Source organism: Schistocerca cancellata, chromosome 2 (genome assembly GCF_023864275.1).
Source record: "Schistocerca cancellata isolate TAMUIC-IGC-003103 chromosome 2, iqSchCanc2.1, whole genome shotgun sequence".
Lineage (NCBI taxonomy): Eukaryota > Metazoa > Arthropoda > Insecta > Orthoptera > Acrididae > Schistocerca > Schistocerca cancellata.
In genome coordinates, this window is record NC_064627.1 from 15,764,554 (window position 1) to 15,781,270 (window position 16,717).

General features: G+C 41.9%; 1 protein-coding gene across 1 annotated transcript in view; it reads right to left on the minus strand.

Annotated features, from left to right (window-relative positions):
• Positions 1 to 16,717, minus strand: part of LOC126163202 (dynein axonemal heavy chain 3) — a 1,221,238-nt gene that overhangs the window by 1,075,502 nt on the left and 129,019 nt on the right. The window contains exon 10 of the mRNA XM_049920156.1: positions 14,792 to 14,976. Coding sequence (XP_049776113.1) covers positions 14,792 to 14,976 — 185 coding nt within the window. The remainder of the gene's footprint in view (positions 1 to 14,791; positions 14,977 to 16,717) is intronic.

The window sequence follows — 16,717 nt, forward strand, 5'->3', positions numbered from 1 at the left end:
GGCGTTACTCTCAAATCGAAAAGGAGGCGCTCGCTATCATTTATGCTCCAAAAAAGTTCAGCGTTTTTTTGTATGGTTCTAAGTTTCACCTCATCACCGACCACAAGCCGCTGGTCTCTCTGTTCAGCCCTTCGGCGTCGCTTCCGGATAAGGCGGCTCACCGCCTGCAACGTTGGGCCTTATACTTGTCTCGTTTTCACTATGAGATTCACTATAGCCCCACAGCCCAGCACGCCAACGCTGACGCTGACGCGTTGTCGCGTTTGCCGATGGGCCCCGACCCGGTTTTCGATCGAGATGAACTACTCTGTTTCCACATTGGTGAGGAAGAACGTCGTGCGGTCGAGGGTTTTCCGCTTACAGGTTCGTAGGTCGCGTCGGCTACTGCGAGGGACCCAGTTCTGCGTCAGGTGATCGGTTTTGTTCAATGGGGTTGGCCGGACAGGACCAAGGGCCGGGCGTCAGATCCCCTTCGCAACTACCATGCCTTGCGCCTTTGCCTGTCTGTTCGTGAGGGTGTTGTTCTTCTGGCCACGGATGGCGCATCTCCACGGGTCGTGGTACCAGCTTCTATTCGCAAAGATGTTCTCAAACTCTTGCATGAAGGCCATTGGGGGATTTCTCGGACTAAGTCCCTGGCCCGCAGGCATGTTTATTGGCCTGGTATCGATTCGGACATCTCCCACATGGTCGCTGCGTGTGGTCAGCGTGCTCAACAACTGCCTGCACCCCGTACAATGCCCTCTCTGTGGCCTGATCCGGCGCAGCCATGGGAACGGGTGCACGCTGACTTTGCCGGCCCCTTCCTCGGCACTTATTGGCTACTGTTGATTGACGCCTTCTCGAAATTTCCGTTTGTGGTTCGATGTCCGTCGCCCACCACTGCGGCGACGACGCTGGCTTTGTCCAAAATTTTTGCGCTAGAAGGTCTTCCCTCCACGATTGTCACGGACAACGGCCCTCAGTTCTCTTCGCAGGCCTTCCGTGATTTTTGTACTGGACAAGGGATTCATCATGTTACAGCACCGCCTTTCCATCCCCAATCGAATGGGGAGGTCGAACGCCTTGTCCGCACTTTCAAAAGCCAGATGAAAAAATTCCTTACTGATTTTTCTACCGATGACGCTCTGTTGCAATTTCTGAGTTCTTATCGCTTCACGCCTCTGGGTGATCGCAGCCCTGCTGAACTCTTGCATGGCCGCCAACCGCACACTCTACTGCACCTGCTTCACCCAGTCAGGCCTAGTACTGTGTCCCCTCGTGCGGGAAAATACTCGGTGGGTGCCGACGTGTGGGCACGAGGGTATGGATCTCGCCCTAAATGGATTCCAGGGGTGGTCAAGGCTCTTCGCGGCCGCCGGCTTTGTGAAATATGTACGGACGACAGCACGGTTGTTCGTCATTACGACCAGATGCGCCCACGAGTGGTGGCCATGCCGGTGCCACCGCCCCTTCTTTCGCCTCCACCAGCCCGAGAAACCAGACCTGTCGCTGCTGCCGATCTCCCGTGCGTGTCGCTGCAGCCAATGTCGCTGCCGCTTCCGAGTACGCCGGAACCAGCCCCAGTCGCGACGCCGCCTTCTCCGGGACCCATCTCGCTGGAGCACACCCCCAGGTCCACGACACCTATGGATGCTGCTCCAGAGTTTTCACCCATCATCTCGTCCAGGAGGCACGTTCCACGCACAGGCTTCCGCCCTGGACATTTTCGACCATATTCTCGTGTTTCTCCGCGGGATCTTCTCGGGGTCTCCCAAGAGGCCATGGATGTCTCCGCACTGTCCGTGTCTCCAAGGAAGTGAGTGTGTTTTTTTTTTTCAAGGGGGGAAAAGTGTTGTGACAGTGCCACGAGATTTAAAAGTGCCGCTACGTCAGTACGCAAACACGGCGATAGAGGCGCTCTGCAGCTCGGCTGAGCGCGGGAGCACCACCTGGCTATGAACGGCGCCGGCCACATGTCACGGCACGGCAGTTGAGTGACAGCTACGGAGTTGGTAGCATGAAACCCACTATTGTTTCTACGTTTTTATATCCACGCAAGTTATTAGTGAATTAAAAGTTATAACACTTTTGTCACTTGAAACACTTTCTCGCTCATAATTACTGTTGATGTCACTGACATCAATATCTGAGTTATTTTCTCTGAATAAAATGTTCTGCACTTCACTTTCCCAGAAGTCTCTAGCTGTCATTTTTGCTCAAAACACTCATACACAATCGCAAATTTACAGTTGCGTGCGAAGTTAAAATGTCATCAAAGAACCGATTGCTATACTGACAGATATTCTTCTCATACAATTGATACACAGAACTTATCGAGTGCTGCTGCATATAGTGGACAAAATATGAGCCACTGCAGTTATCTCACAGCTGCCAGCCATGTAGCGTGGTGAAAACACCTTTCAGTGACGACAAAAGGGGCACCTGTACAGGATACGGGTGCCGTCCACACATGCCCACCTGTATGGCGTACAGGCATAGTGTAGAATGTGCTAAAATGTAAGTGGAAGCTTTCTGTTGGTGGAATAGCCTGTTAAACCAAAACTTTGGATGTGTTCACAATTCACAATTTTTTTGGTTTAATACGTAATTTGATATTTTATAACATTTGCTGTATGTGACCAAACATTTGTCTAATGCCTTTATCTGACCCTTTAAAAAGGCAATTAGGAAACTAATGTATGTGTTACAGTGCTCCTACTTCAATCACAACTGCTGCCCTTCATGACGAACCAAAATAGTGACATCTTCAGTGTGCACACAACTATCAAGCACTTGATATGCTTTCAACCAGTTAGCCATACCTAACTCTGCCCCTATGTGAATCACAAAATTATTTTATTTGATATTTAAATGACACATCATTTACAAACCACCATTATATCTGTCTTTAGATATATTGCCACACGCACTGTTACATTTTGAAATTGTGTTTTCTTCCACTGTAATAACTGTTAAATTTTATTACTCAAACAGAAACTGCAGAGACCTACAGGTTTCTTGGTTTGATAACCATCTGCATAGTAGATCTGAATTAATTTCAGCTGTACCTCCTGTTTAAGATCTATGTATCTAAGACATCTATTACCTTAATGAGCACACTGAAAAATAAAACTATGAATGTTAAATCAGGACACTCAACTTAGTTTTTCTTCAGAAACTGATACAGTATGCTATCTCTCCCACCAGCAGTGAAAAATCATAGTTAAATGTCCATTTAATGCACACTTCCAGACAGTTTTCTTTTAATACTTTTGACAAAATAAGAAGATGTGTGTCTATAGGTATCATGCACTGCTAAAACTATCCTTATCGCAATATAGAAAAATAAAAATAAAGACAAAAAACTTGTAACATAGCAAGTTGGGATTAGCATACCACTACCAGTTCTTGTACCATATGTGATATCAAAATTTTTTCGTTCTATCTATCATCCTCCTTTCTTCTTTACTGGTCTCTTTAGTTAGTAGTGTGAATATGTTAGTTACATGAAATAATTAGCTTCTTATGCAAGCATTGTCAGTAAATTTCATTATTCACCATATAGTTTACCAAAAGCTGATCAGAATAATTCATATGAAAACGTTTTATTTTAAGAAATAGTTAGAAGTTACAATACTTGAAAACCATTTTAATGTCAAACACCACCCACTAAAAAGTATTTGTTGCAGATTGAATTAGTTTATTTGAAAACTCTCAGACACCTCTTGCAAGCAAAGTTTTACTTTTTCTGAAAACCTAATATTTCAAAGTTATTCGTATTCCAAATTTTCACAGAATGTTCGAATCTTAAAACATAATTATTAACAAAATTCAATCCCACAGCTTGGTAGCCCCCATTTTTCTGTTTCCAAAAATGTATCCTTTTGCTGATATGACCAGTTAAGCTTGTTAATTAACCTGCTTCTGTACATATGGATCACTGCCACAGTAAATTTCTACAGTAAATTTCTTCAGAGAAGTCACTGTCCAGCATAGGTTGTTTTTAGTTTTGAAATATGAGGCAGTGCAAGAGTGGGTGCGGTTGTGGATCACTCATCAGTAGACAACATTCTATCAACAGGAATTGATCATCTCGTCTCCCAGTGGGATAAATGTCTTAATGTATGTGGTGTTACTTGTGAATGGAACCCACTGTTGCTGGTGTTCAGTTTCCATTTGAATGGCCGTCATAACACTTTATTTCACGATTTTTTGCTATGAGCTAATTTCGTCCCCTTGGGCATTTTCAAACTACACAGATCTGAACAACCAGATCTGGTGCGGCAGATGCTGGCGTGGCGTAATGCTTTTGAAGATGGGATTCACATCGTGAAGCTTGAAAATGCTGAAGGGGTGAAATTTGTAAATAGCGAAAAATCATGAAATAAATTATTTCAAAAATGAAACACAGAATGAAGACTCCCCTGAAGAAGTTCGCTGATTATTCCAATCAGAATATTTTACTTTAATGAAAATTCTTGATGAACTTTGAGAATCCCAAAGTGCATTAAATCTTAACACCTATAAAATAGTACCTCTTATTTTGCAATTTTTTAATTATAAAGTTTATATTTAAACAAATTTACTTCACTGTCTATTGTATTTTTTATTTTCTTCTTTTTTATGTTAATATTCAAAACTTAATAAACCTGTATGCTGCCATTTTGTTGGTTCTGTAATACATGCATTTTATAAATAAGTGTCCACTAGTCTATTGGATGCATTAATTAGTTGACCACAGGTGAGTATTCAATATGCAAAAATCGTGTAATTTTCATAAGGTTGGGTTCAGCAAGTATTACATGCAGTTCATAGTGAGTCTCCAACATGTACAGTTATTTCGTTGAGCATTGACACTTGTGAAATGTTTGAATCTTCTTTGTGTTGGTGTAGTTTACTGACCTGTGTTACAAGATACAGATGCTTAAACATTCACAAAATGGCAGATTATAAAACTCAACTGTGTGCTAACAAATGTGAAGAAGAATGAAAAACAAATTGTGCAGTGTGATGTAGGTTATCACCAGACTCAATAACTATAGAAAGAAGATTGAAGCAGAGATTCCATGAGGCAGAGCCATCTGAAAAAGGTCAATAAGTTGCAAACTCTCTGACTGCAAGAATAGTAATTGCATCAGCAACACAATGGTGAATATACTCATTAAGAGTAAGACAAGTGAAAATAAGTATTCATCTTTTATTTTATCAGTTATTATAAAAGGTAATCATGACAGTATTGTACACACAAAGCATACACATTAAACAACAGCCTTTTACTCACAAATATAAATGTGTTGTTGGATTTCAGATCCCACCTTCATGAACATTTTTCTTATTAACACAGTTTTCGCTATTTACTCTTGTGCAAGCTCAGTTTGAGAGTTAAGTTACGTTACTAAGTCAATGAGACCTGAATATGTACCCAAAAGACCACTAAATTCATTATGCTATGCAACAAAACATGCACATTTGTAACGGAAGGTTATATTTTCACATAAACTGGTATTTCTTCACTTTGTTTTTTCACATGCACTAGTAATTCTTCACTGCCTTTTCTTGTCATTTCATGCTTTTACCCCCAACTCTCTCTTCACTTGGGAGTAAATTAGCATATTCTGTAATCCATATGCAGTGGATGTACTGTGTCAATGGCAGGCTTATATACGAGTACTATGTCCTTTGTTGCACATTAATGTGACCACTGCCTATTTTTGCTGTCAACATGCAATAACCACTCACACATAGCAGTTGGCAACACTAGCAGTGGAGGGAATATACAAAGTGTTGAGGGACGGAAAACAGTGCAGTCGTTGTCGTAATGGGAAATGGAGCGATTTATCTGATGTTCAAAAGACCATGATCATTGGCTTTTAGGCCAAGGGTGGAAGCATTTGTAAACTTTTTGTATGCCACTGTGTTTAAAGTATGCTGCGCAGGGCAAAATGGCGCTACCTCAAATCAGTGCTGAGGCAACTATGATGCACCATGGGCCATAGATGACAGGGGTGAATAACAGTTGCAAAGATGTGTAAGGGCAAACAGACATGGAATTCTTGAGCAACTGACCACCCAGATGAACCAAGGGGATAAGAACAGTGTCTCCTCAATGACTGTTGACTGAATGTTGTTGTGTATGGTGCTCTGCAGCTGGTGCCTGGTTCACGCATGCATGTTGACTGCTGTTCACAGCGACAAAGGCTGGATTTGCAGCAACTGGACATCTAGTAAGAGGCAACAAGGTGAATCACGCTTTATGCTCTGACAGACAGATGGATATAGGTGGAATGGCACCAAAGAACTAAAAGCAAACATTTTGCACCAATAGTCAGAAGGGTTGATACCAGAGGAGGAAGATTTACGGTCTGCGGAATGTTTTCATCATTCTGGAAGGCACAGTGTATCAAAACAAGTAGGCATCTATCCTTGGGGACCTATATTCAATTTGTTTTTCCTTGGCACAATGGTATTACCACCATGACTGTGGAATGTGCTACACAGCTCACAGTGCACTTGCATTGTTTGAAGAGCACCAGTATGAGTTTACTGTACTCCCCTGCCACCAAACTCCCTAGATTTAAACCCAATTGTGAATCTGTGGGACCACCTCATTGGGGCTGTTCGCACCACGGATCCTCAACCGAGAAACCCAGCACAGTTGGCCATGGCACTGGAGTGAGTATGGCTCCGTATTCCTATCAGTACCTCACTGACTCTATTCCTGTTCATTTCACAGTGGTACACACTGCAGAAGGTGGTTATTCAAGTTCCTGAAAAGTGGTCACATAAATATAACGGGACAGTGTAAGTAAATATTATAGTCAATGACTAATGGATATCATTTTTCTGACAAGAAGTCTGCAAATCAACTTATGGATCTATGAGCAATGTGCAATAGAACTCTATTATAATGAAAGCATCTACTTACAGTTTTTCTTATGTGGCAGGTTAACAAGCATGGAGCTCATTTCCACATCACTAAGCTCACCAAAGTTTCGTCGGGTGACTGACAATCTAGCAAGTCAAAAATCCTCTCCGGGGGACACCACCTTGACGAAGCACTGTCCGTGCGGGTGGAGAGGCTTGTGTATCTGCGCGAAGCTGAAGACTATGCCGAAGGTAGAGGACCTACTGCTGGAATGGCCTCAGCTGATGGATCAGACTAAGAATGTCCCACAATGTCTCATCTTCCCTATCCACTCCTAGTCCTACCCAATTTCCTTACCCAACCCAAGTTGTGATGCGATCCATGCCGAGGGGTGTGTGGAATGTAGGAAGATGTTGCAATTGGAGCCTCAGGGATACCGGGCGACCTCCTTGAGTAAGTAGCCTTACACCACACAGGGTATTCGTGGTGTGGACCTTGTAGATCCCATAATCCCATGGGACCAATATGGACACAATTAAAGACAACCTAGGAAGACAAACTGAGGGGCAAACTGAGACCTCAGATATCCAAACATTGGGGTCAGTGCCGATGGAAGGCACTCCCACTACTGAATCAGGGTTAAGACCTGAGCCAGAAGTGGGAACTGTAACCGAGAAGCTAGACCAGATTAAGATCAAAGGCTTGTCTGGGGCCCCAAGGAGGAAACTACTCAGGGAACAGAGGAAAAATGAAGGGAAAGAATGGCTTCCTAAATAAAAGTGGAGGGAATTAAAGAGACTTGAACCTAAGACCCTCAGGAAGAAACTGTCTCAGGTTGAAGGGGATAAGCAGACCCCCACAGCAAAGACAAGTAGCAAATGGATAAGGGAGGAATCAAAGATTCCCTCCTCCCTGGATAAGTGAATCCAGAAAAAACCAAGGCAAGAAATAGGGAAACAGACCTATAGTACGGTTTTTAGGATGGCAGTTATCCCCGAAGGCTGTCTACTGGTGGCCATCACCTCACAGCAGGAGAAATTGGTACAGATGGCCCCGTTTGAAAAGACTGGGGGGGACGCTAGTCCAGGACTCAACTTCAGGAGGGTCTACCCAGATCATGGTGCCCTCATTTTTGTCTGTGAGGGGGTGCACAGGGTGGAATGGCTCAAGGACAAGGTGTCCACGATATCCCCGTGGGAAGATGCGTAGCTGCCGGTTAAGACGGCAGCAGAGCTTCTTCAGCCCATAAAGATATCGATATGGGTACCAAAGATCCTTAAGGAAGTCTCTCCTAAGACACTGTTCGGGAAAATAGGGGCCCAGAACCCAAAAGTTTCGACAGAAGATTGGAGAGTGATCAACCAGAAGGTTGCATCAGAAGGACGAACCCTGGTAGTGGAGGTCGGAGAGAAGTGCCTGAAGGCAATGCGGTAGCAGGACCTGAAATTGTTCTTAGGGTTCTCGCAGGTCACTGTCAGGGTTCTCAAAGACCTTGAGGATGGCAGCAAGATAAGAGACTGGAGGTGCTGCAGATTAATCTGCAGCACAGTAAAGGGATCTCTGCTGCCCTGAGTCGCTGCCTGTGGAGACAGAAAGTGGACGTGGCCCTGATACAAAAACCCTATTTATATACCGTATTTACTCGAATCTAAGCCGCACTCAAATCTAAGCCGCACCTGAAAAATGAGACTCAAAAATCAAGGGAAAAAAAATTTCCCGAATCTAAGCCGCACCTGAAATTTGAGACTCGAAAATCAAGGGGAGAGAAAAGTTTTAGGCCGCACCTCCAAATCGAAACAAAGTTGGTCCATTGTAATATGAGACACAGTTTAGGTCGAATGAATGACGATACAGCTACAGTAGTTTGGTTCGAGACGTAAGCTTAGCAGTTAAGCTTTACCAGGTACCCATTGCTATGCGTCAGGCGCTCTGTCCATATTTATGCGGGTACCCTTCCTTCTTCACGTGCTTCATCTGGTTTGAATTGATTGCTTATTTTTCTTTGATCTGATAAGTGCCGTTCTCTTTGTTATAGGTGTTTACGTCACTCTAAGCTGAAAATGCATTATTGTACTCTGTCATGCATTGTTTGTCACATTTTGATAATGAGTGTTGACGACCTGTCGTCGCTCGCAGCATGTCTTGCTTTTGTGTGCGTTACTGCCACTTCCAAAAAAAAAGAGAGAGAGAGAGAGAGGAATCATCTCATTAGCGAAAGAATGGCAAGAGAGTACTATTTGTTGTTACTTACAAATAATCAACAAGAACCAAATAATAGGCTGTGTGTGGTAGAAGATGTTGTGAAGGAGAGTTTAGCGAAAAATTTTCTTTGTTTGAAAATCTTTGAAGATGCCTCTTCAGTGCATTACATTCTGCACAGAAATTAGAGTCACACTTCATATCTGACCATATCACTATTCGGCATAAGAATAATACGAATATAAACATGGCCCGATACGTATATTCTTCCGCATTTGCTGTTGTCTCACTCTAGTTTTGTGGTTTATTAAGCAGACAGGATTTAAATGAGATAGCAGCAAACACGAAAGAATACATGGCAAAATGTTTATGTTCATATTATTCTTATGGTGAAGAGAATACTGCATGTGATTCACAATTCATAAAAGTTCCTATTAACAACCATCTCTTGTCACAACTAGGAAAAAGCTCAGAGCGTAGAGTTGGCCATATTGACAAACATACCAAACAGCCTTGCCAGTCGGATTTTCGTAGTACATTGAAAGGCTGCTACATTAGAAGATGAACAATATGGAATTTGTATTTACTTCGTTGGATAATGTATGAAAATGCAGTGGTCGAAACTCGGGGCGGAGAAAAATCTTGTCTTCCACCTTAATTTGTTTACTGACGCAGAGGTTTTGACGCCAGCATTTATCTTTGTGTCTGCAAAGCATGCCTCTGTAGCGTTACATATATTCAACGGCAGAAGTTAATTGTGGTGGCACCTGCCAACATTTTACAGAACTTCCGCTTACTTTGCACTCGATTCTAAGCCGCAGGTACTTTTTTGGATTACAAAAGCTGGAAAAAAAGTGTGGCTTAGATTCTAGTAAATACAGTGAAGGGGTGTATCGGGCCTCGGTGGCACTGGAGGTAAGCTGATTTATGTTAGAAATCTAAGAAACTCCAGAACACGCATCTATGTAAGAAATGGAATTTCTTTCATGCAAATATGATGGATTTCTGCTCTAGGGACTTATTGATCGTTAAAATGCAGCAATGTGAGGAAGACATCACAAGGGAAATTGTTTTGACCTCAGCATACCTTCCTTATGAAAACAGCTCTCCTCTTCCTTGGAGGTGAGGAGAATGGTAGAGACTTGCCATCGGCAAGGTGACCAACTGCTCGTGGGATGCGATGCCAATACCCACAACCCAGTGTGGGGCAGCAAGGACACCACCAGTAGAGGTGAGTACCGCCTTGAATTTCTTTTAGCTAACAACTTAGAGGTCCTGAATAGGGGCAATGAACCTACATTCAGGAATAGTAGAAGGGAAGAAGTAACTGACATAACCATTAGTTCCATGATAATGGGCAGCTGTGTCAAACATGTGGTGTTGGAGCCATCCTCATCGGGCCACATGTACATTAAATTTGAGGTTAAAATGGAAATCAGACAAACCGTGACCTACAGGAATCCCAGGAAAACAGACTGGGAGACATATAGGAGGGACCTCGATTTAGGCTTATCGGAAATTAAAACCTCGATAAGGAGTCCAGTAGAATTGGAGGAAGTAGCAGATGCTCTTACCTCTACCATATCAGGACAATTGCACAATCACCAAGAAGTGCACAAATAGGAGTGTGCGTGTGTGGAATAACAACTTGCAAATGCAAAGAAAACAGGTACAGAGACTGTTTGGTATTGCGATACATAAAGGAAAATGGGCTAAATATCGTGAGGCCCTTGTCAACTACAATCTTGCAATCAGACAAGCAAAGGAGGCATCCTGGAAGGCATTCTGTGAGGAAGTGGAGAGCATGGCTGCACAAACCAGACTGCACATGATTCTCACAAGAGTTCCAACCAAACCAGGAGGTACACTGAGGAAGGAGGATGGGGAATATACAAAGACGCTGGAACTGCTCCTCAAAACTCACTTTCCTCAATATTCTCTGCCAAACAACACGGTCAGGAATGTGATCCCGGAGAGACAATGGTTCTCAGGCACTCAAAGAGAGGACTGGGAATCATCCAAGGAGTGTGTGAACTTAAATAAAATCGAATGGGTGGTGGGAACATTCCAACCATTCAAGTCTCCTGGCCCAGATGGAATTTTTCCAGCTCTCTTACAACAGGCAGGAGAGAAGCTCATAAGAGTCCTATGCAGGCTATTCAGGGTTAGCCTAGCAGTAGGAATCATTCCCAATGATTGGAGGGCAGTGAAGGTTGTCTTCATTCCAAAGCCAGGGAGAATTGATTATACCAAGGCTAAGGATATGAGACCAATCAGTCTGTCCTCCTCCATTCTCAAAACATTGGAAATACTGGTTAATGTATAAGTTGGGGAGAGGAGGCTAAGTAGGGCCCTCTACATTCAAACCAACACACATATCAACCAGGTAAATCATGCGAGTCAGCTCTCCACCATCTCATTGGGAAGGTGGAGGAAGCACTTCACTTCCAATAAATAGCCCTCTGCATCTTCCTGGATATTGAGGGGCCTTCAGTAACACAACCTTCGATTCCATGGTGAGGGCAGCAGAGGTGCATGACCCTGGGGGCCATATGCAGGTGGACCAGGGCCATGCTTAGTGGAAGAAAAGTAGAGGCTACCATGATGAATGAAAAGATGGTAATTAACACCACTTAGGCTGCCCACAAGGAGGAGTTTTGTCCCCTTTATTGTGGAAACTAGTGGTGTAGGCACTATCTATCTTACCCCTAGTGATATACACCTCTACATCCTTACATATGTTCTCTAGCCATCCCTGCTTTACCATTTTGCACTTCCTGTCGATGTCATTTTTGAGACGTTTGTATTCCCTTTTGCTTGCTTCATTTACTGCATTTTTGTATTTTCTCCTTTCACCAATTAAATTCAATATCTCTTCTGTTACCCAAGGATTTCTACTAGCCCTCGTCTTTTTACCTACTTGATCCTCTTCTGCCCTCACTATTTCATCCCTCAAATCTGCCCATTCTTCTTCTACTGTATTTCTTTCCCCCATTCCTGTCAACCTTTCCCTAATGCTCTCCCTGAAACTTTCTACAACCTATGGTTCTGTCAGTTTATCCTGATCCCATCTCCTTAAATTCCCACCTTTTTGCAGTTTCTTGAGTGTTGATCTACAGTTCATAACCAATAGTGTGTGGCCAGAGTCCACATATGGCCCTGGAAATGTCTTACAATTTAAAACCTGGTTCCTAAATCTCTGTCTTACCATTATATAATCTATCTGATATCTTCGAGTATCTCGTCGCTTCTTCCACGTATACAACTTTCTTTCATGATTCTTGAACCAAGAGTCAGCTATGATTAAGTTATGCTCTGTGCAAAATTCCACAAGGTGGCTTCCTCTTTCATTTCTTACCCCCATTCCATATTCACCTACTATGTTTCTTTCTCTTCCTTTTCCTACTAATGAATTCCAGTCACCCACGACTATTAAATTTTCGTCTCCCTTCACTATCTGAATAATTTATTTTATCTCATCATACATTTCATCAATCTCTTCGTTATCTGCGGAGCTATTTGGCATTATAAAATTATTTGGCATTGGGCTGCGTGTCTATCTTGGCCACATAATGCGTTCACTATGCTGTTTGTAGTAGCTTACCCACATTCCTATTTTTTTATTCATTATTAAACCTACTCCTGCATTACCCCTATTTGATTTTGTATTTATAACCCTGTATTCACCTGGTCAGAAGTCTTGTTCCTCCTGCCACCGAACTTCACTAATTCTCACTATATCTAACTTTAACCTAACCTTTCCCTTTTTAAACTTTCTAACCTACCTATCCGATTAAGGGATCTGACATTGCATGCTCCCACCCGTAGAACGCCAGTTTTCTTTCTGCTGATAACAATATCCTCTTGAGTAGTCCTCGCCCAGAGATCCAAACGGGGGACTATTTTACCTCCGGAATATTTTACCCAAGAGGACGTCATCATCATTTATCTATACAGTAAAGCTGCATAGCTGAATGCCCTCGGGAAAAATTATGGCTGTTGTTTTCCCTTGCTTTCAGCCATTTGCCGTAACAGGCAGAATTAACAGCACACCAACTGCTGGAATGGAAGCCATGCTGGACATGCCTCCACTACACCTTTGAGTCAAGATGGAGGCAACAGCTGGGGCACACAGACTTAAAAACTGGCAAAAACTGGGTCTCATCTAGATATCCAGAATCACACACTAACATAGTGAGTGAGGTAAATATAGGAATGCCTGCCGACTATATAACAACTCCCAACTGCTTCGAAAAGCCTTACAATAGAATAATTGGAAGCAGGGAGCAGTGGGAAAAAACAGTCCAACTCTCTACGGAGGACATAGTTTGGTTCACTGCTGGGTAGAAAATAGACCAAGGCGTTGGGGCAGGGAGTAAGGGGTTCAGCCAAGACTGGAGCACATTATCTCTCCAGGAAAACTGGCCTCTGTATTTCAAGCTGAAATTACTGCAATCAGGGCATGTGTGGAGGAGAATATGTATAGGCACTACAAGGACCGTAGCATCTACATCTATTCAGACAGCCAGGCAGCCCTGAAATCATTGGCAGCTCCTGCAACAAGATCAATAGGGAACCTAGTGTGGGTCCCTAGTCACTCAGGAATCTGTGGCAATGAACAATCCAACAGATTGGCTAGGATGGGGGCAACAACTCCATTTATAGGACCAGAACCTGTCCTGACAATCACCAAGGCTATGATCAAATTAGAACTACAGAATTAGCTTAGGAAACAGCATGTAGGATATTGGACCAAGGTCCATAAACAAAAACATGGTAAGGTAATGATGCCCAAGCCATGTTTTAAAAGAAGCTCTGTAATCCTGGGATTGAACAGGAAAGAGATCAAACTCATGACAGGACTGATGACCGGCCATGGGAATTTTAAAAAACACCTACACACAATGGCTATAACAGAAGAGGACCCTAAATGCAGAATCTGTGATGAGGGTGAAGAAACTGCATCACACCTAATCTTTGAATGCATGGCACTGGAGAGTACAAGATACAGAATCTTCAGGACAACTAGTCCTGAAAAAATTGTGTCCAACAAAAAACTGGTAGAGGGCACTATTTAAGGGCATTGGTTGGCTTTACTAGACATACAGGGAGCAATACCGCACAATAAACGTAGTTTCAGTGTGGGCAGTGGTGGGTTATACATAAGCTGTTTTAGCTTCCCTGTTAAAATCAAATCAAATCAAAATCAAATCAATTCAAAAATAATCTGAACAACTAATTGAAAAGTGGCCTTGACTGAAAACTTTTGCAAGTCTTACACAATTCATTAACATTCAATGACGTGGCTTCGATTCACTCATCCTATCCGTCACAAAATAAGAAATATTTCACCATTACTTATTTTTTAACATTCTATCAACTGAAGTCATTTATGACAGGCACCATTTCAATTTGGTCCAAGACCAAGAAGGAAAAACTGTCTTTGCCTTTCCCATGATGATGAATTCTGGCAACCACCTCTTGCAAAAAATATTTAAAACACTTTAAAGACATTTTCTTGAGATTTATAAACATTCACATGAAAAGACTGCTTGACTTACCAGTGTTTTAGTTCGATAATACACCTTTTTCTTTTGTGGAATCTGGTATGATATACAAGAGCTACTCTGAAGATATTTTGAAGATGTTTACTTATGCTGCAGTTTTAAAGTGTGACATTTAAATGAAAATAAATAAATAAATCAATCAATCAAATTCTTTGAATATAGCATTTTATGAGTTTACCTGAAAGAATAGCATGATCCATCAGAAAGAGTACATTCTCTGCTGATATACGAATCTGCTCTTTCAAATTAAACATCGTAACATCTCTGCACTCAATTATGTAGTTATTTAGCTCTACTAATTCTGCTGTTGTCTTAGGCATTTCTCGGACTCTATCAGACATCTCATCAAAAACAGCACATATTCTGAAATAACAAATTTCTGTTAAACACATTCACACGGCTCAAGATTTTTTAACAAAGTATTGAGAAAATGTACCAAAACCACTACACCGGTATTCATGTTATGGACAGCTCTTTTACATTTATTCAAACAATTTAAAATGACCAAAGGTATAATTAAAATGCTAATTTTACTATAGTTATGTAGTTTCAAAAATCAAGTCCCATACATTATATCTACTTAATAGCTGACAATTTTTGTGAATTATCATTAACAAGTCAACACAACTCCAAAGCAATTGATGAAAGTAAACAGATTTGTTTCCACAGGCATTCTTCAGTACTAAATAGATGAACAGAATAGATTAAGAGAAACAGCTGTCAATTGGACAGCTGTCATTTGGTTCTCATAAACCGTGCCAAAAATGTTAGCAGTCTCCCAAAGAAAATATTTACCTCCTTCCTTGAATTATAATTTCTGTTCTGTGTAGACAACACTGGTACAAGTAAGTACTTATTCAATATCATACCAACATACAGGTGAGCATAAATCATTGAACAATTCCACACTATCTTACAGTACATTATATCAACCACTTTGTCTAGTACAAGAACAAAACAAATCTCTGTTTGATAGAAGGGTGGCCACAAAGTGAAGAAATACAGCTGAAGTCAATAACTTAACTTGTTTAACAATCAGAACCAAATACACACACTTGAATCAGTTGTTTCCTGTGCCTGTATCCCCAAAGGCAGCTCGAATTGTGCAGCCCTCTGATCCAAGTGTATCTACTTTGGGTACCATTCTTATCACCTCTCTTCTCCATCTTATGTGAAAGTAATCATATCCATTACATACAATTGCATACTCACCAGATTCAATTATTAAAACAGAAAGTTCAGGATTGAATAACAATGACACTGTTTATTAAATTATTTGGCATTCAAATAATTAAATACATAAAAAAAAATCAATCACAGTATATTATTTGTGCTGAGAGGTGCCAACAGGAACTGAACAAGTGGAGCACATGAGATGAACATGGGGAAAGTGAGGGGAAGGGAGGGCTGAAATAGCAGAAGACTGTATGGGAATACAATGCCAGACAAAAGTCGTCCTAGCCAGATGTTTCGCTCATGTCTACCGTATTCACTCAAATTTAAGCCACACTTGAATCTAAGCCACACCTGAAAAATGAGACTCGAAATCGAGGAACAAAAATTTTCCCGAATCTAGGCCGCACCTGAAATCTGAGACTCAAAATTCAAGGGGAGAGTAAAATTTTAGGCCGCACCTCCAAATCCATTGTAATATGAGACACAATTTAGGTCAAATGAATGACGATACAGCTATAGCAGTTTGGTTCGAGTCGTAAGCTTAGCAGTTAAGCTTTACTAGGTAGCCGTTGCTATGCGTCAGGCCCTCCGTCCGTATTTATACGGGTACCCTTCCTTCTTCATGTGCTTCGTCTGGTTTGAATTGATTGCTTATTTTTCTTTGATCTGATAAGTGCCGTTCTCTTTGTTATAGGTGTTTACGTCACTCTAAGCTGAAAATGCATTATTGTACTCTGTCATGCATTGTTTGTCACATTTTGATAATGAGTGTTGACGACCTGTCGTCGCTCGCAGCATGTCTTGCTTTTGTGTGCGTTACTGCCACTTCCAAAAAAAAAGAGAGAGAGAGAGAGAGAGAGAGAGAGAGAGAGAGGAATCATCTCATTAGCGAAACAATGGCAAGAGAGTACTATTTGTTGTTACTTAC